Source organism: Hemiscyllium ocellatum, chromosome 34 (assembly GCF_020745735.1).
Source record: "Hemiscyllium ocellatum isolate sHemOce1 chromosome 34, sHemOce1.pat.X.cur, whole genome shotgun sequence".
NCBI classification, from domain to species: Eukaryota; Metazoa; Chordata; class Chondrichthyes; order Orectolobiformes; family Hemiscylliidae; genus Hemiscyllium; species Hemiscyllium ocellatum.
The window spans coordinates 41,472,169-41,493,334 of record NC_083434.1 but is presented as its reverse complement, the minus strand read 5'-3'; the positions used below and the strand labels follow the sequence as shown (position 1 = coordinate 41,493,334).

Below are 21,166 nucleotides of genomic sequence, written 5' to 3'. Positions count from 1 at the left end.
CAAAAGCCTTGGATAAGTAAGGCAGAATCATTACAGTTACATAATGCCTTGGTCAGACCTCATTTGAATAAATGTGTTCAGTCTTTTGCATCCCAATTAGGAATAATATATGGGCCTTGGCCAAAGTCCAAAGTGATTGGTTAGTATGACACCAAGTATAAAGTGATTGAGCAATAATGAGACTGGGTCAACATCCCTACAGGTGAGAAAGAAAAAGGGTGATTTGACCACAAATTAACAGTAGGCATATTGAGAGAAGAGTGGATAGGGATTTCCCACTCCCTCTATCACAAGGGCAGGGAAGGGTGCACATTGAGGGGAACACTGATTGTCCACGGCCAGTTAAGGACCAGTAAAGACTGAAGGAGAAATTTCTGTCCCTTCAGTGACAGGAAGTCCCACCTCACAGAGTTACTGACCAATCAGAAGCTGGCAGCACTCATGCACTTACCAACAGAGTACTGGATTGGGATTTAATCAGCACTTCAGGTCTTTGCAGAGTGCCAAGCTGGCAGGCTTGAATGAGGGAGTTGGGGAAGAGGGGATAAAACTGTGGTGTTCCCCCACCCAGCCAAACTCTGATAAACCCAGGAAGCCCAAAGAGATTCCACCCCTGCCCACCAGTAGACCTCACAGGGAAATCTGTCTGGCTGGCTCCTGGAATTGATCTCTTTTGTTTCCATTTAAAAACCAGATGCATTGTATGGGGCTCTCATGTGTGAGCTAACTGCCTACTTCAATTGGAGATAATCTTCAAACAAACCAGGCCGACAACAGTAGTAGACTCTGACCTTGTTTTCATCTCCACACATAACTTTATCATAAATCTATATTCTTGCTAAAACCTTTATCAGTTTTACTTGAAAACTACAGCAAAAGTTTTGCAAATAAATTAGCACCTATGGTAAGTTTGAAGATTTGCGGCTTTCTTTTTTTTTCAAAAAATTGAACACAAACGGATACAATTTCAATCCATGGGCTACTACAAAAGCACAGCTGGTGTGGTCATGAGATTACCAACTCTCCAAGATACTTGCACTCTCTCCCATTCTGCCTCTGATACATTCCCAATTTAGGTGACTATGTCTTCAGTTATCTGAGTCCTTACATCTGAAGGTCCAACCCTAAAGCGCTCTGTCTATGTCTTCAAGTGTTTCCCTTCACCCAAATTTCATAGACTGGTTTTCAAGATGAAGCCTTTGCTAAATTAAAGAATGACAAGCAATTTCAATGGAGCATATAGCAATTGTGAAGGGATTTGTTCGGATAGAGGCTGAGAAACCGTTTCCCTTGCTGGAAAATCTGGAACACAGCGGACAGTCTCAGGACCGGGGGTTGGTCATTTAGTCGCAAGATGATGAGAAATTACTTCACAACCTTAAAGAATTGTCCATCTTTGGAATTCCCTGCCTCAGAAGATTGTGGATGCTCCATCATTGAACACAATTAAGGTTTGAATTGGCAGACCTTTGACCTTGGGGAACTATGGAATATGTAAACCACACAAAAAGTGGAGTTAAAGCCAAACGTCAACATGACTGTATTGAATGATGCAGCAGTCCTTATGGACTGAATGGTCTACAAATGTTTTTTTTGTGCTAAGTAGATTTAAAATTTCCATCACTCAGTGAACTGAGAAGGTTTCTTGTCACAGTGCACAGCATAAATGTGGGAATGAGTGCTGTTGAAGTTTCTGTCTGCTGCACTTGAAGAAGCAGCAAATTATCCCATGCAAAAAAACTTGCTAATTTTAGATCAGACTTAAAACCTAACGAGAATGGCAATTTCTGTTAAGTTAGCAAAATTTTACAACAAAATATATGATATTCTTGAAACAGTTTGGATGTTTTACCTCTAATCAGCTGTAAGGCGAGTTTCAAAAAACTGTAAACTGTAATTTGTACAGCAGCTGTTAAATAATATAACTGCATCTATATCGCTTCCACCGAGACAAAATGTCAGCAGATTTTCTTCAAGGTGCCATACCTGTTTTCAATTCCAATCAGTAGCATAGAGACTCTCTGGAAAGTTCAGTTTACACTTCAATGCAAATTTGGCAACAATCAAGTAGTTTCATGTCATACATTTATGAAGGAGACAGGTGCCAAAACATAGCATGTTACAGTACTCTGCTGGGACAGAATGGATTGATAGATACGAGTAGCTGTGTCTCTAAAAAGGCCAATTTGGCATACAACTCATTTCTGAGCCATTCTAGTAATTTCCTCTGCCCCTTGGGTCAATCTCAACAGAGGAAACAGTTAATATCAACACTTACAAATAGAATAATAAGGCCCTTCCACCTTGATGGAGTGCTAAAGGCTGCAGACACTTGGCTTTCCTGCTATTGATGGCAATCTGGAAGATATATGTTCTAACCTCAGAAGCAATGACAGCAGCACAGACTATAATGATTGTAGCTCTTGCAATCTGCTGCAAAATTAACTGCTTCCTCTTCAGGAAAGCCAAATTTTCTGAGCTGGTTCAACCAGTCAGTCAGCATGCTAATGTTGTTTTGTACAACATTACCATCGTGACTGAAACTCTACTGCAGATTCTCCACTATTGCTGGATCATAATCCTAGAACTCTCTTTTTAATAGAAGTATGGGTGAAAGCAGCTCGTCGCCACCTTCTCAAGGACAATTAAGAATGAGCAATAAATGCTTGCCTAGTCAATGATGCTCAGGGGTCATAAAGAATAAAAATTATTTCAGTGGTGATGTATGTATACTGCTGAACAGAGTCAGCTGTGTCAGTTCTCACACCCACTGAGCGCATCAAGATTTGCAATTGTCTCATGACACAGAACTCTCAGTTCAGTGACTCTGGTTTACAGAATTGCCAAGAAAGACATTTCTGTCATTTACACCACCACATCACAGTCATAGTGTTGTGATATCAAGAGGATCCAGAGAAGAATGGGACACAGTTTATCAAATCATCTGTTGATGAAAGACTAATCATTCATAAATGTGAGAGAAAATCAAATGGAAGCCATTTTAGTGTAATCCTCTTGGGATATAAGGAACAGTAGACAGAAAATAAAATTAACCCCAATTTATGTTCCAAGATCAAGACCAAATGCATAACTAAAGTTATGTCTGAAAAATCTATAAGAAATTCCCTCAATGTAATACTGAAGCATTGATAATATAGCAGCAAGATACATTTATTATATGAAATACTTCAGAATTATTTAACAAAGTAACAAGATAATGGACTGGGACTTTTCTGTCAGCAATGAACGAATAGTATCAGTTTGTAGACTTTGCAGCGGAGCTTTATTAGAAAGTTAAGAGCTATATTGGAGCAGTGCCCTTTAAATGGAGCTGGGATCTGCACAACAAGGGAAATTAAATGTGAATCAAACTAAGGTATCATTAGTGAGCAGTTCAGAAGTCATTTTTATAAATCATTCTGGAGCAGGGCTCTGCTGTGACCATGTTCCTGTCTCTGAGCCAGGACACCAAAGTTCAGGTTCCACCTGCTCCAAAGATGTGTCATAACATCTCTTAATTTAAAAGAAAAGTCTCCAGGATGTGGGTGCTACAGGATGCTCCAGCATTTATTGCCCATCCCAAGCTGCCTTTGAGAAACTGATAGTGAGCTGCCTTCTTACAGTCTATTTATTTGAGATAAACCCATAAGTCTAAATCAGTGTGTCAATTAAATAATTAATTCAATGTCAAATAAAGGTATAAAAAGCAAAACAAAGAGGAAAAAGAAAAGAGAGGTATTAAGAAAAAGAAATTAGAGAAAGGTATTTTTTAAAACTTTCCAACTATAATTAAAATTTGAAATCAATACAAAACATCCTTCCAAAGTTTAATTTTTAGGAAAAGGGAAGTTGTTTGGCACTAACTAAAACTTGTCAAAGAACAAGAACAAAGAACAATACAGCACAGGAAAAGCCCTTTGGCCCTTCAAACCTGCACTGACACATTTTGCTCTTCCTTATTAAAACTGGCTTCACTTCCAGGATTCACATCACTCTAATCATATATTTGTCCAGGTACTTCTTGAATGCTGCTATTGGGTCTTCTTCCACCTCCTCTGGCAAGGTGTTCAAGGCACTCACCATTCTTTGTGGGAAAAACTTGCCTCGCACATCTCTTTTAATCGTTCTCCACCTCATACCTTGGACCCGTTCTCCACCTCATACCTTGAACTGGGTTCCCTAGTAAGTGATCCCTCCACTCTGGGGAAAAAAGCCTCATTCTTTCCACTCTATGCTATTCACAATATTTTGAACATCTATCAAGTAACCCTTCAAACTCCTGCGTTACAATGAAAACAAACCCAGTCTATCCAACATTTCTTCATCGCTAAAATCCCCCAAACCAGGCAACATCCTGGTCCACTTGATCTGTACCCTCTCCAAAGCATCCACATTCTTCTGGTAATGTGGTGACCAGAACTGTATGCAATATTCAAGTGTGGCTGAACTAAAGTTCTGTAGAACTGCAGCATAACTTGCCTATCCTTATAGTCAATGTTCCCTCCAATGAAGGCAACCATACCATAGGCCTTTTTTATTACCTTATCTACCTATGATGCTACCTTCAGTGATCTGTGGATCCGCATAAGCAAATCTCTCTGCATATCAATGCTCCTCAGGGCTCTGCCATTCACTGTATAATTTCCACCTGTATTTGACCTTCCAAAATGCATCACCTCACATTTGTCCAGATTAAACTCCATCTGCCATTTTTCTGTCCATGCCTCCAACTGATCTATATCATGCTGCATGCTCTGACAATCCTCATTATCCGCAACTTCACCAATCTTTGTATCGTCTACAACCTTACTAATTAGACCAGCCATGTTTTTCTCCAAATCATTTATGTAGACCATGAACAGCAGAGGTCCCAGCACTGATCCCTGTGGAACACAGCTAGTCACAACCCTCCATTCCAAAAATATCCTTTCTTCTGCCCTCTGTCTCTTATGACTAAGCCAGTGTTGTATCCATCTTGCCAGCTCACCCCGATATCACGTGACTCTACCTTTTGTATCAGTCTGCCCTGAGGCATTTTGTCAAAGACTTTACTGAAGTTCATGTAGACAACATCAAGCACTTTTCTCTCAATCATCTTTGTCACTTCATTAAAATGTACAATGGACCAGTCCCAACATTTTCTGGCTATCTTGGTAGATATCTACCATGTAAACAATGCAACTTCTCAAGGGAAATCAACAATGGGCAACAAATGCTGGCCTTTCCATTCCATAAAGAATAAAAAAACACCCATGTCCTTCAATGCATTTCAATGCACAACCTTTAGGAAAAACACTGGTACAACAACTAGAGAAGGGAAATTGAATAGCAACTTGCTAATTTCCACATTAAACTGTATAGAGGCTGGAAACTTTCTTATTTACTCCATAATACCTAAGCATTGCTATCCTTGTTGCTATCTCTAAAGCATTAGTGCCAACAGTCACTCAGCTGAGAGCATGCTAGACTCTCAAGTACAGGACTTTGGGTTCAAGTCCCCCTCTTGAGCTTATGCACAAAATCAAGGCTGACAAGCCAATTCAGTACTGAAGGAATGTTGCACTACTGGAGGTGCCATCTGTCAGATGAAAGTTAAATTCAGGCCGTGTCTTTTTTTTCAGGTCTATATGACAGATCTCATGGCACTATTTCAAAGAGCGGGAGAATTATCCCCATTGCCTTGAACAACATTTATACCTCAACACTGCAAAAACAGATGATTATTAATTATCACTGCTGTTTCTGAGCGTTTGCTAAGCGCAAATTAGGTGCCGCATTTCCCACATTACAATTGTGACAACCCTACAAGAGGTACGACATTGAAACATTTAAGAGACAAGGTATAAAAATGCCATATGCAAGTCTCTCCATTATTTAATTTTTTCCAAAGTCTATCCCAAAGAGAACAACTAATTGCCACATTCAGATACCAGATCAGGAAAGCGTCGGATCCCAGCAGGGTAACGATGCTACGTGTACAAAATGGTAATAAGCAGCTACATACAGAGCAAACAGAAATCCAAAATGAACACAGGATTGCATTCATTGTTTTTATCTTTGTAATCCACCCTCAAACCATCTACCCCACAGAACAAATCATTCCCAGCACAAATGCCACAAACAGTAGAACTCTGAAGCAAATACAAGGAATGCTTGAAATACTCAACATATCAATTAGCAATCAGTTAACATTTCAGGCAGAAACATCTGAATTAATGATTGAACCCAGTCAAAACAAACCTTTTACCAATTGGTATACTTTCTGAACGTTGCATGAATAACAGCAGTATTGTCCATGATCATTTACCCTTCTCACAACAAGTCAGTCACATGTAATCTTTCAAGACATTTCTGAATTATTGTTAACATTTAATTGAGATAGTTTCACAGCCAGTCTCAACAATAATTAACATTTATAGAATGGCTTTAAAACATTCCCAATGATAAAACAGTGGGGAAGCAAGAGGTCCTGAGTTCAAATAGGATCCTTCACAAATGAAACATCTTTTGTTCTTTTCCAAGATGAAGGTGATTTATGGAGGGAAAAATGGGTGCACTGCTGAAATTGAAGTTTATAGGTGGCTCAGAAAAGAGCATTAATTGTTGAGAAGACACTTTGGAAAAACTGGTGAGGTATGGTAACTAAAGGAGAGCAATTTCATTGGAAACGCTATTCATACAAACAAACAGAATTTATGCCACAGTTACGAAGACAGGCATGAAATAAACACTGAAGAAATTTCTCGTTTCAAAAATAAAAATAAGTCCTTACAGAAGAGACAGTCAGTCAGTTATCAATGTAAGAATCAAATGCAAACAGCAAATCACATGCGGAGACACTCCACTGGGGATCCACGTGAAGAATTTACTTCAATATTAGAAGCAAGTCTTTTTAGTCTACACTAACACAATCACAGTGCTAAGATGACAACTCTCTATATTCCTCAGTCAATTCACATTTACAGATAGTGGCAAAGGGAATGGCAAGCTTCCAAAATACAAATCCTTCTAAATGTTTAACAATAATTTTGTTTTTTACAATATTACTTATAGACTAAAATCTAGATCTCTTTACAAAAGATCTTCAGCAGGTCAGTCAGAAATCACGACAAAGGCAGGAAACGTTAAAACGCTAGCAACAAGAAACATATGCTCTTGACAGTGACAGCATACCCACCCCTCCTTTCAGCAACACCAGCTGCTTTAATGAAATCTTCATTTCACATGCTGGCGTCTCGCACTGACAGCACAACTGCAGATTCCTGTTTTCCTTGAGGTGACATCGTAGCCACATGACCATTGTGCTAACAGGGTTATGGTCCTGGCTTGTATCTAACAAAAACAGAAGCAATATTGCTGTCTGCCATCTGGCACTTTGGTCGTTGACATTTTCAGCATTATCTATTCATTTAAATGTGTCCTCTCTAGTTAATAACAAGTCACAGTCAGACTTGTGCCATCTATTATTCAAGTGAAAGAGGAGAGCAAATGTTATTAACCTTTTCAAATTTAAAGTTGATTGCCAGCTGCAACTCAGTGGAGTGCACCTTTGGTTCTGAGGTAGAAGGTTGAGGATAGAGGATACATTCAAGTTATTTAAGTAGAAAACCCAAGCTAATGTTCCGGTGCAGAACAGAGAGAGTTGCACTGTTAGAGGTGCCATTTTTCAAATAAAATAATTAATTAATGCCCTCATTATCTTGAAGTAAAGAGTTACATGGACAAGTAATGGAATTCTCCCCAGCACCTTGAAGAATTTACCCTTCAACCAACTTTACTAAAAATGTCATTATCACAAATTGGCAATTACAAATTTTTTATGGACAAGAACAATTGCTGTTCAGAATTACTTCATTCGTTGCTTAACGCTTTTGTATGACCCTGGGTCATGAAAGGTACCGAACAAATGCAGGCATTTTTTTTCTTTCCCAGATACCATCTGGACATCACAGTGGTATTAACACAAGTCACTGACACCTGAGCACTAAAATTACTTATGTTTAAATAAGGGATGCTTTTCAGTTCACTGGTTTATCTGAAATTACTGTCATTGAAACTTTAAACTAGTGACTCTTCAAATACACTCCTGCAAGAATTTTGATTGGTGTGTGCACCAGAAAGGCCTAAAATTAAGCTGGAATGTGCCACTTTTATGGAGTTTAGAAGGGTGAGGGGGGGATCTGATTGAAACTTACAGAATAGTGAATGGCCTGGACAGAGTGGATGTCGGGAAGATGTTTCCACAGTTAGGAGAGACAAGGACCTGAGGGCACAGCCTAAGAGTAAAGGGAAGACCCTTGAGAATGGAGATAAGGAGAAACCTCTTTAGCTAGAAAGTGGTGAATCTGTGGAATTAATTGCCAAAGAAGGCTGAGAAGCCAGGTCATTCTTGATTGCCAAGGGATCAAAGGGAGAAAGCAAGAAAATGGGCTTGAAAAAACTATCAGCCATGATTGAATGACAGAGCAAACTCAATGGGCTGAATGGCCTAATTTCTGTCCCTCTGTCTAATAGTCTTAAGTCCAAGTCCAAGTCAGAGAAGCCAGTCTGTTGAAGGCAAGGACAAAAAAAAATGTCAGTTGAAGCTCCTGATGATCTTGGAGTCAATAGGTTCTGGTTTCAATTCTTACTGCAAAGTCTTGGACACAATACCCTGCATTTAGATTACCAGTCCAATTCAATATTGAGGGAGCACCAAATGATCACTCCATGATTTTTGAGATGAAACATAAACTAAAGTCTTATGCCTGTCATCTCAAAGCTGTAGAAGATCACATGGCTTTATTTCAAGGAAGAGAAAGGGAATTAACTCTAGTGACCTGGTCAACATTTATCATTCAACCAACATTACTAAAAACAAATTATTTTCAGTGTTGCTAGTGGATTATTTCAGCATATAAAATGGCTGACCCACTCCTATATTATATCACTTCAACACTGGCTGTAAAGCCAATGGGATTTCTGAGACCGTGAAAAGTGCTACATAATGCACTTGACTGGTATAAACTGTCCAGAACTATTCTCAACATTCGGAATTCCAAATCCTGCTTCTCAGAGACAGTCTGGTTCTGAATTAGTGGTTGCATATTTGGTGAAATCAAACAAAATGCTAATTGCAGGCAGAAATCAATATTATTGGAATTCCAGATTGAAATTATGGTTCAGATCACTGAAGGCAAATACTATTAACATTTAATAAATATTGTATCAATCCCTCTGTGCTTCAGAGAACGCTCTCTGTATTCGCTATGTCCAACTTGACTGCAGCATTTCCTACATAACAATGACTGCAAAATTACTTCATTGGCCCTAAGGTGCTTCTGACATCCCGAGGTCAAAAAAGAAGCCACAGAAAAGATTTTAATTTTGGCATTCTCTGACATGGCACAGCAATCTCTGGTAATCACCTATCCATGGAGGGTGTCACAATCTCACTGAAATTTCAATAATGAGCTAATTTATGTGGCATTAATTATGAAATAGCTTGTTATATATTCTACATCATTTTTATTAGAAAAGTTCTACAGAGCATTCAAGATGTTGAAATGCAGAGCAGAGGAGACAATGTTGATTATATTTTGAAACCACAAAATATTTCAGTACTGGAAGAGTTAAATTCGCTTCAACATTACTTATGAATATGATTATTTCTATCAAGCTAGGAAACTAGCTGCAAAATAACCTGACACATCTCTTAAACAGCTGACAATTCAAGAACTGCCCTGATATATGAAAACAAGTTGTTAAACAGGTTATGAAACTTAACCACTGAGAAGTGCATGATCTTCCTTTACTTGTATCGGAGGAAACAAAAGTTATGCACGTGGAACTCATTTAGGGGAAATCCAAATGCTGCAGGTATAATACTGGTCTTGCCCTTCTGCAGGTTGGAAAGTCTGTACCACTTGATATCAAAAAATGTTATTTCAATTGTCACTCTCCCATTTCCAATCAGTTTCATATCACTGTCTTAGTTCACAAAGGCACTCTTAAGCTCTTCAGATATAGTCAAAGTTACTGTACCTCAGTCAATCCCCTACTCTTTTTTTGGAAGTATTCTCTTCATCCAACTTTCTCAGTTCATTTTCACTATGAGAGTCATAAACTCTCCCTTTCAAACCAAATCCCTCCAGCTGGTAAGCTTCAGCTGTTATCACCTCACGCCCACCTAAACTACTGAAACTAGTAACTTTCCTTCTAACCCCCCAAAGTACTCGCCACTCACCTTGCACAATTTAATTTTGGCAATTGCCTTCCCCCTGTTCACTCAGTGAATGCCTCCTTTCTCCCCACCATTCCTTAGCTTAGCTTTTTCCTTATCCTATTACATTTCAAACACAGCTTCTGTCCTTTACCATTTATTACCACAGATTATGCTCCCTTTGTCATTGCCATTTGTTTAATTCCTTCTTCATTTCCGTATTTTTTTTCCTCCTTTCACTATTACCTTTTCCCCTTATAATTCCAACCATCACTACAATCCCTTCTCCTTTTACTGGTATTCACTTTGATTCTTACTCTTCAAACTTCTCCCTCTGCTTGAGATCATTTCAGCTCCCTTCCCTCACTGTCTATTTCTGCCCTGCCCCTCTCATTTTCCTCCTCTCCTATGCCAAGATGAGGAGTGGGAGCTATCCAATATATTAGCCATCTTATTGAAGAGCAGTAGGGCTGAAGACGAGAGGAGGAATAGGGTTGTTTTGACAAACACTGGCACCAACAATTAAGACTGATGCTTAGCATACATGCATTATATCTCTTAAACTTTACATACTTCAGATAAATGCTCCATTCTCAATTATACAAAATGGAAAAATAAATTTCAACTCACTCGGGCAATAATAAAAAAAAATTTACTTACTTAAAGGGACTAAACAAAAAGGACAGTGTGGTCTCTTTTCTATGAATCATTTTCACCTGTAAAATAATTAAGAGTTTCAAAGTATGTTCCATGTCTAAGAGTTTTCTGGCATTTATACAGCAGTAATATTCCCTATCTTCAATATTATAAAAGAACTTGAGAGGTGGCCTGACATTAAAAGTGGTGCAGCACTGATATGTGCATGGAGATATATGAAGTAACTATTACCATGAAATTAAATCAACATTAATAAGATGTGGCTTAAAAGTAAGGTTTCAAAAATGTAATTAATACTCTGCACATCCTTCCTTGCTAATTCCTCTTCAATTCCTTAGCTAACGGCTCTCCATATTTAATGACTTTTTCAGTTCGGATTTCTTTACAATAATCACACTGAGTTGGCAGAATTTTACAGATGAGCAGAGATTCCCTCCCTGCAACATGAACACTTAGTGGGGCGGGGCAGGATGGCATGATGGCTGCCTGTGAAATTCTCCCCTTCCTCTTGCCAACCCGCTGACCTGAAGGCAGAGGTATGGGTTATAAAATTTTGCTCATAATATTCCACATTATGCACATATAAATTCCATGGATTGGAAGAACAAAATATTACACAAAATCATGTTTTGACATATGATAGACACAAAATTAGTAAGTCTTCTGTTCTATCTCAACCTTTCTCATGATCCTAAAATTATAGAATATTTCATCCTCTTCTTAAATCTTGAAAGTTATTAAGTCCAAAGAAATGTCATCCAATTGTGATTTGCTGATTTCATCAATTTTACTCCTTTAACCAGGAGCCTTTCGCTGAAATAATTTATTTTTTAACAATTTATTTAACAATAATTTATTTTTTAAAAAAGCATTAGTTTAACCAGGAGACCCTGAATTTCCTCAGTTGTCTGAACAATTTGTAATAATTTCAATCATTTGGACCTTTGCAGCAGGAGATCAGTCATTCCCTGCAGAGATTCAGAGCCAGAGTGCTCATTACATTTTGGCAGTGCCTTTGGCAACCACTGGATTTCCCTTCCTGGGAAATTCTAGCCACACTTTCAACTGAACTATAATCCTGGGTTAGCTTCACTGGTTCAGCAAGGTGGGCAGTCAAAAGGGTTCTCGCCACCAAGAGGGAGTCCACCAAGGAAGACCCGGGTGGGGTGAAGCAGGGTTGGGGCCCAGGCCCAGGTTGGGGGAAACGGGGGCCTGGGTCTGGGGCCAGAGTGGGGAATGGGGCAGACCAGCTTCTGTTCCCATGGCCTTAAAGCCTAAAAAGGGGCAGCATGGTGGCTCAGTGACTAACATTGCTCCCTCACAGCATCAGGCACCCAGATTCAATTCTAGTCTCAGGCACTGTGTGGGGTTTGTATGTTCTCTGTGTGTCTGCATATGTTAGTTCCAGGTGCTCTGGTTTCTTTCCACAGCCCAAAGTTGTGCAGGTTGCGTGGATTGGCCATGCTAAATTGCCATTAATGTCCAAGGATGTGTACGTTACGTGGATTGGCCATGGGAAATGTAGGTTTATAAGGATAAGGTAGGGAGGCGAGACTGGGTGGATGTCGGTGTGGACTTGTTGGGCTGAATGGACTGTTTCCATGCTATAAGGATTCTTAAGAAAAAAACTGGGAACAGGTGCAACAGGTCCTACTTGGAAACTTAGTAAATGGAAAGTAACCTTAAAAAAGGGACAGAACCAACTAACAAACCACATCATGAGGACAAAAAGCTTTTATAAAAGCTTCTCCTTCCACTTTGGACATTGTGGACACTAGCTTAGCCTATCAGCTTCTAATTGGACAACAGCAGAAATGGCAAAAACGGGAGGTAACTGGATGAGAAGACCAAGCCACATTTACAAACAGCATTCATTTACAATAGCCCAGCAGAACAGGGAGAGTGAAGTTCCTGGTTGCCATGGCTTTTTGCCCCATTGTTTATTTCAGCATCCACCTACTGTGGAATGGCATAGGAGGTAAAATTCCAGTCCAAGTAATCACGAATTATATTTTCATAAAAAGATACTAATGTAATCGCAAAGCTGGAGTGCTATTAAAGTTATTGCGCTGATCCAAAACAAAAAAAACAACATACTGGCTATCATTTTTGACTTATACGTCAACATAACTTGGCTCAGAATCAAGTAATGTCTATTTAAGTAAGCTCAGAAAATTTAATCATGAGATTTTGAATTATTTAATGCTACGATTCTGCTCATAATCATGAATAACAATATCCAGAAACATTGTTTGAGGATCTGAATCACCCTCTCAACACACTGGTTTTTTGGGTGTGTATTTAAACTTCAAAACAAAAATAATATTTAATAATAACAAACTGCATACCTTAAATTGTTCCAATATTTGCACAGTATTTGTTAGTATACATTCAGCTTTAAACTGGTCGCTGTTGTTTAAGTATTCCAAAGGTAAAATGCCCTAAGAGAAACAAAATACATTTGACAAATTGAAACACAAACCACAAAAGAATAACCTAAAATATCTGAAACAACTGCTTTCAGTTATTATAATACATTCTACGGCATCAGTTTTCTCATGCTATATTTACTGAGTACAGAGTACCTCTCAGTTTTACTTAAAAAATAAAATTAACAATGTGAAGCAGTTTATCAACAAAATAAAGAAATTAGTTAGACTGCCGAAGCAAGACAGCTGTCAGATTTCACAACGTCGTGTACTCTTGAATAACTGGATGCACTCTCCCATTCGATGTTATAAATTGATGAAAAGTAACAGAAGTTATGTTTAAGAAACAAAAAGAAACAATAAAAATGTGGTGCATGTTGATAATCCACCTTAAATTATATAATTTTCAAAATAAACATCATAACATTGTGCTTCATGAGATAAAATGTGTAGTTTTCCTTTTCATTTTGAACAGGCTTGATGGACCAGCTGGTCCCTTCTGCCTGTCAATTTTGTATAATTGTCAATTTCATATAAATGCAATTTGGCATGATCTTACATAACCAAATGTTATACATCTCCTTGAAGGTTTTGATTTTTTGAATGGCAGAACTCTCTACATGATGAAGGAGCAAATCGAGGTTAATACAATCAAAACAATCACTAACGGCCTACTTATAAACATTTCCTTTTAAAGTAGCACCATCCAAAGGATGATAATGCTTTTGCCCCATTTTGGAGTCAAGCATTCATACCATATCTGTAGAAATAATCCAAGTGCATTATTTTAATTCAAAGTAGGATTCTTTAAAACCAAACCCTTTCATACCAAGAAGGGATGACCAAAGCAAACTACTGTATACTGATAAAACTTATCTATAAACTAGAGCTCAATTTAAAGAATGATCTGGTTTGGCATCATGACAAAGTGTCTGGTCCAAAGCCACCCAAACTTACTTTGGATTCACCCCTTAATGAGGATATAAGCACACACTGCTAGTCCCAATTGAGAATTCTAATCATGGCAATCAAGATATTTTACATGGCAAACACTGCACAGAAGTGTTACTGAATCAGGTTGTCAGTGTCCTGGATATCCAGATGCTCAGGCATGGGTGTAGGACCAGAGAGATGGTGTCTGCTATGGACCTATTGTGAATGTAGGTGAATTGCAGTGGATCAAGGCAATCTTGGAGACTGAAGTTGATGCGTGCCATTACTAACCTCTCAAAGCACTTCATAATGATGGATGTCAGACCCACCAAGGAGCAGTCATTACAGCACATTGCATGACTTTTCTTTCGCACCAGGAGCACCTATGCACGTTGATCAGAAGGTTTTAATACAGGGATATAACTCCCTACAAGTATATCAACAATAATGTCAGTGCATGGAATTCAAGGTAATCTTGCAACACAGGTAAAGAAGGAGAAGAGCTGAAAACATGTTGCTGGTTAAAGCGCAGCAGGTCAGGCAGCATCCAAGGAACAGGAAATTCGACATTTCGGGCACAAGCCCTTCATCAGGAATATTCCTTGGATGCTGTCTGAACTGCTGCACTTTAACCAGCAACACATTTTCAGCTCTGATCTCCAGCATCTGCAGACCTCACTTTTTACTTAAAGAAGGAGAAGATTAAGGAAAAGCAGTACTCTGCATGATAGATGTGCCCAATGGTGTTGTCTAAGAATCTGGACTTGGATTTTTGTTTTTCACTTTGTGGATGAATAACTTGAATGTAGAAATATTCTGCTGCAGTTCAAGAAGGGAACTTCCCATCACATTCTCAAAAGCAATATGGGATTGACAGTAAATGCCAGCCAAGCCAACAACATTTACACCCCATAAAAGAATGCATATGCATCCAATATGAAATTATATAATCATGTTTGTATTCAAGTTCAAAGACACAGTTGGATGTATGACTGGAAACAGGAACTTACAAAACAATGTTAAAAGCAAACAAAGTGAGTATCTAAGTGGTGCTCTACATTGGAAGGTAGCAAGTCACATATCCAGCACCTTTGAAAAACAAATCAGGAAATCTTCATATTAGTGAGAAGCTAGAGTAGCAAAGAATCCAGTGGTAAAATACTCATCTCCCAACTCCCCAAAGCCTGTCCATCACCTACAAGGTAAACATCAGGAGTGTGAGGGAATACTCTCCACTTGTCGCATGTGCAACTCCAACTATACTCAAGATGCCTGACATTATCCAGAACAAAGCATCCCACTTAATTGGCACCTTACCCACAAACATTCAGCTCCGCCACTCAAGAGCAGCAGTGTGCACCATTCATAAGATACACTGCAGAAATTCACCAAGGTTGTTTAGACATCACCTACCATAAGACCATCAGAAATAAGAACAGGAGCGGGCCATTCAGCTCCTCAAGACTGCTGTGCCATTCAATAGGATCATTGCTGATCTGACACTTCTCATATTCACTTTCCTGGCTTTTTGCTGTGATCTTTAATTCCCTGATTGATCAAGAATCTATCTGTTGTAGCTTTAAATATACACAAACACTTTTCCCCCACAGCTCCCTGTTGCAAAATATTCCATTGACTCACAACCCTCACAAGACCTTCAAACTCATCTAAGTCTTATATCAGCACCCCTATATTCTGAGTCAAGAGTGTACTGCTGGAAAAGCACAGCAGGTCAGGCAACATCCGAGGAGCAGGAAAATCGATGTTTCAGGCAAAAGCCCTTCATCAGGAATGGGGACGGGAGCCTCTGGGTGGAGAGATAAATGGGGGGGGGGGGTGATGCTGGGGGGAAAGGAAGCTGGGAATGCAATAGGTGGATGGAGGTGGGGGTAAAGGTGATAGGTTGGAGGGAAGGGTGGTGCAGATAGGTGGGAAGGAAGATTGACAGATGGGCCAGGTCATGTCAGCACTTCAGAGAACACCTCTGGGACACCCAGACCAATCAACCCCACCACCTGTGGCCCAACACTTCAACTCGCCCTCCCACTCTGCCGAGGACATGCAGGTCCTGGGCCTCCTCCACCACCACCCAATGCATGGAGTAAGAACGCCTCATCTTCTGCCTCGGGACCCTCCAACCCCATGGCATCAAAATGGATTTCACCAGTTTCCTCATTTCTCCTCCCCCTACCTCACCCCAAGTTCCAAACTTCCAGCTTAGCACCGTCCTCATGACCTGTTCATCTTCCTTCCCAACTATCTGCACCACCCTTCCCTCCAACTTATCACCTTCACCCCATCTCCATCCACCTAGTGCACTCTCAGCTACCTACCCCCAAGCCTAATATCCACCCCCCTCCCCCAACATCCCCCTCATCCCCAAAACCCCCCACCCCCCATTTACCTCTCCACCCCTGAGGCTCCCAGCCTCATTCCTGATGAAAGGCTTTTGCCTGAACCATCAATTTCCCGCTCCTTGGATGCTGCCTGACTTGCTGTGCCTTTCTAGCACCACATTCTTGACTCTAATCTCTGACATCTGCAGTCTTCACTTACCCCTATATTCTGAGACTATGCCCTCTGGTCCGAGACTCTCCCATGAGGGAAAACAATCTCCCAGAATTTACCTTGCTAAGACTCTTAAGAATCCTTTTGTTTTAATGAACTAACCTATCGTTCTTCTAAGTCCCAGTGAATAGGATCCCAAGCTGGTTAGCATTTGCTTTTAAGATAATCCCTCCACACCATGAATCATCCAAGTGAGCATCCAATTAAATATCTTTCCTTAAATAAAGGGACTAAAACTGCTCACAGTACTCCAGATGTAGTCTAACCAGCATCTTGTAGAGTTGCAGTAAGATATCCCCACTCAGACACCAATCCCAAGGGCCAACATTCCACTAGCCTTTGTGAATACTTGCTGTACCTATCTGTCAGCTTTCTGGGCTTCAGGTATATGTATCTCCCAGTCCCTTAATGTTGTCACTTTCTGCAGTGTTTCTTCATTTAAGTAATATTCTGTTATTTTATTCTCTCTTCCAAAATGGAAACTTTACATTTTCACACAATATACTTTATTTTTACATTTTTTCAGCTTTTTGCCCACTTATTTAACCAATCAATATCTCACTGTAAACTGTTTGTATCCTTCTCATAACTTGTCTTTCGAACTATTTTTGTGTCAGCTGCAAATGTGGCTACAATACACCTACTTCTGTCCTCTAAGTCACGAACACACACTGCAAGCAACCCAAGAGATTTACCATCTAGAACGGCAAGAGCAACAGATACACAGGAATGTCACTACTGCAATTTCCTCTTCAAGCCACTCACCATCCCAACTCGGAACTATAGAATCCCTACAGAGCAGATAAAAGCAATTTGATCCATCGAATCTGCACTGACCCTCCGAAGAGCACACCATCCTATCCCGTAAATCCACATTTACTACAGTTAAACCACCTAACCTGCACACTACAGGGCAATTTACTATGGCCAATCCATCGAGCCTGCACATCTTTGGATTGCAGGAGGAAATCGGAGCACCCGGAGCAAACCAACGCAAACACGTGAAGGTGTCTTTGTGGAACTTGCAGAGTCACCTGAGGGCGGGATCAAACCTGGGTTCCAGTGGCAGTGAAGCAGCAGTGCTAACCACTGAGCTACCATGCTGCTATACAATTCTTCCTTCAGTGTTGCTGGGTCAAAATCCTGGAACTCCCTCCTTGATAAAATGATGAGTGTACCTACACCAAATGGACTGCAGTGGTTCAATGCACTAACTAGAGATGGGCAAAAAATGCTGGTCTTGCCATTATCACCCATTCCCATGAATGTTTTTTTTTAAAAAATAAGATAATAGTAGTGAAAGATCATTAAAAGCTAGTGCACTGAGACAAATAGAATTCAAAAAAGGACAAACATAATGCCAGCTTTTAACTTAATTAAAAAATGAGGAAATTGTCTTACCTCATCGTTTTCTGTATCAAAAGTAAATATCTACTGTACAGCTGATGAGGAAATTCTGCAAATTCTTGGGCTATAAAATGTTATTAAGAGGTTGAGTGTGATACCACAGGATTATAATCCAAGGTGGGGTGCCTACCTTTGTTGACTAGTTTGCAGAAAAGCCATTCTGCTGAAGGCAGCTGATAAGGGAATCTTGATAAATGGGAGGACAACTACTTGGAGAAATTTCCTAAAAGCTGAGTAACACATCACATGCTCATATATGTAGGGTTTTGTGTCCATTGTATTGGTGGAGTTGCAGAAAAGAAAATAGTTGCTATGGAGCTTTGTAGAATATGTATAGGTGTACACCTGGGCACTGACATCTTTATGGGTGCTAACAAAGAACTAACTTGTCTTTTTTCTTCATAAAGATTAGATTAGATTACTTACAGTGTGGAAACAGGCCCTTCGGCCCAACAAGTCCACACCGACGGGCTGAAGCGAAACCCACCCATGCCCCTACATTCACCCCTTACCTAACACTACGGACAATTTAGCACGGCCAATTCACCTGACCCGCACATCTTTGGACTGTGGGAGGAAACCGGAGCACCCGAAGGAAACCCACGCAGACACGGGGAGAACGTGCGAACTCCACACAGTCAGTCACCTGAGGCGGGAGTTGAACTCGGGTCTCTGGCGCTGTGAGGCAGCAGTGCTAACCACTGTGCCACCGTGCCGCCCAAAGATGTTGAGAGTTCTTTTACATATTATCAGCATTTGCGGGGCACTGAATTTGCAGTAATTCTAGCTCCTCCACACTGAAGACATATTGCTTTTACCTGCTATTTCCTTAGCAAAGGCTCAAAGCTGCATTTTTTGTGGCATCTTGTGAACGAGTAGTGACTATCTTCTTGGAAGGGCTGTATCTAAGATGCGATAGAAGACTGGAGGAAATAGGAGACTGGAACCAATCTAAGTATTCAAGTTTAATAAAACCAAAAGTAAAATACTGCAGATGTTCAACATCTGAAATAAAGACAGAATGTGTTGGAGAAATTCAGTAGGTGGGACAAAATCTGTGGAGAGAGTAACAGGTTCAAGTCCAATATGACACTTCATTAGACCAAATGAAAAGTACAGAGAACATAGAATATTACAGCGCAGTACAGGTCCTTCAGCCCTCGATGGAACCTGTGGAACCAATCTGAATCCCATCTATCCTACACTATTCTATTATCATCCATATGTCTACCCAATGATCATTTAAATCTCCTTGAAGTTGGCGAGTCTACTAATATTGCAGGCAGTGCGTTCCACATCCCTACTACTCTGAGTAAAGAAACTACCTCTGACATCTGTCCTATATCTATTACCCCTCAATTTAAAGCTATGTCCCCTCATGCTAGCCATCACCATCTGAGGAAAAAGGCTCTCCACCCTATCTAACCCTCTGATCATCTTGTGTGTCTCAATTAAGTCATCTCTCAACCTTCTTCTAATGAAAGCAGTCGCAAGTCCCTCAGCCTTTCATCATAACAGGCAACATCCTAGTAAATCACCTCTGCATCTTTTCCAATGCTTCCACATCCTTTCTATAATGCGGTGACCAGAACTGTACACAATACTCCAAGTGCAGCCACACCAGAGTTTCATACAGCTGCAATGTGACTTCATGGCTCCAAAACGCAATCCCTCTACTAATAAACGCTAACACACCGTATACAATCTTAACAACCCTATCAACCCGAGTGGCAATTTTCAGGGATCTATGTAGATGGACACAGAGATCTCTATGCTCATTTACACTACCAAGAATCTTACATTAGCCTAGTACTCTCTATTCCTGTTGCTCCTTTCAAAGTGAATAACTTCACACTTTCCCGTATTAACTCCATTTGCCACCTCACTTGTGCAGCTTAGCTATATGCCTCAGTAATCTGCAATATCCTTCATCACTATCCAAACTCCACCAGCCTTAGTGTCATTTGCAAATTTACTACACCATCCTACACCACCAGTAACTGAACAATACTGTATCTTCTCTCAGCTAGCCAATTTCTGATCCAAACCACTAAATCACTCTCAATCCCATGCCTCTGTACTTTGTGCAATAACCTACCGTGGGGAACCTTACCAACTGCCTTATATACACATCAACCACTTTACCTTCATCCACATGTTTGGTCACCATCTCAAACCATGCCCTTTCTCATGGTTTGCTAAACCTTAAAGTGGACTTGAAGAACTCAGCCTGCAGAGAGAGATAGAGCCATCACCCCCCCCTCTCAGACAGTAAAGAAGAAATCAAACATGATCAAGGATGATCAGCTGAGAGGACAACAGACACTGACTCCGAAACCACACTGACCACCAACTTTCACAGACAAAGTGTGCCGGCTGGGGAGCGAGGATCTAAAGCAGCAATCATAGAGTCATAGTCATAGAAATGTACAGCACGGAAACAGACCCTTCAGTCCAACTTGTCCATGCCGACCAGATATTCCAACTCAATCTAGTCCTATCTGCCAGCACCTGGCCCATATCCCTACAAACCCTTTCCATTCATATACCCATTCAAATGCCTCTTAAATGTTGCAGTTGTTGCAGCCTCCACCACTTCCTCTGGCAGCTCATTCCATACACGTACCACCCTCTGTGTGAAAAAGTTGCCCCTTAGGTCTCTTTTATATCTTTCCTCTCTCACCCTAAACCTATGCCCTCTAGTTCTGAACTCCCCGACACCAGGGAAAAGATTTTGTCTATTTACCCTATCCATGCCCCTCATAATTTTATAAACCTCTGTAAGGTCACCCTGCAGCCTCTGATGCTCCAGGGAAAATAGCCCCAGCCTGTTCAGACTCTCCCTATAGCTCAAATCCTCCAACCCTGTCAACATCCTTGTAAATCTTTTCTGAACCCTTTCAAGTTTCACAACATCTTTCCGATAGGAAGGAGACCGGAATTGCACGCAATATTCCAACAGTGGCTTAAC

General features: G+C 40.3%; 1 protein-coding gene across 2 annotated transcripts in view; it reads right to left on the bottom strand.

The window, feature by feature from the left end:
* pign (phosphatidylinositol glycan anchor biosynthesis, class N) overlaps positions 1-21,166 on the bottom strand; it is a 116,365-nt gene that overhangs the window by 62,662 nt on the left and 32,537 nt on the right. For both annotated transcript variants that reach the window (XR_009646901.1, XM_060849792.1), the window contains exons 11-12: positions 13,207-13,299; positions 10,862-10,917 (exon numbers count right to left, since the gene is read on the bottom strand). Coding sequence is in view for 1 of the 2 variants with exons in the window: in XM_060849792.1 (XP_060705775.1) it covers positions 10,862-10,917; positions 13,207-13,299 (149 nt within the window). In the remaining variant the exon portion in view is untranslated. The remainder of the gene's footprint in view (positions 1-10,861; positions 10,918-13,206; positions 13,300-21,166) is intronic.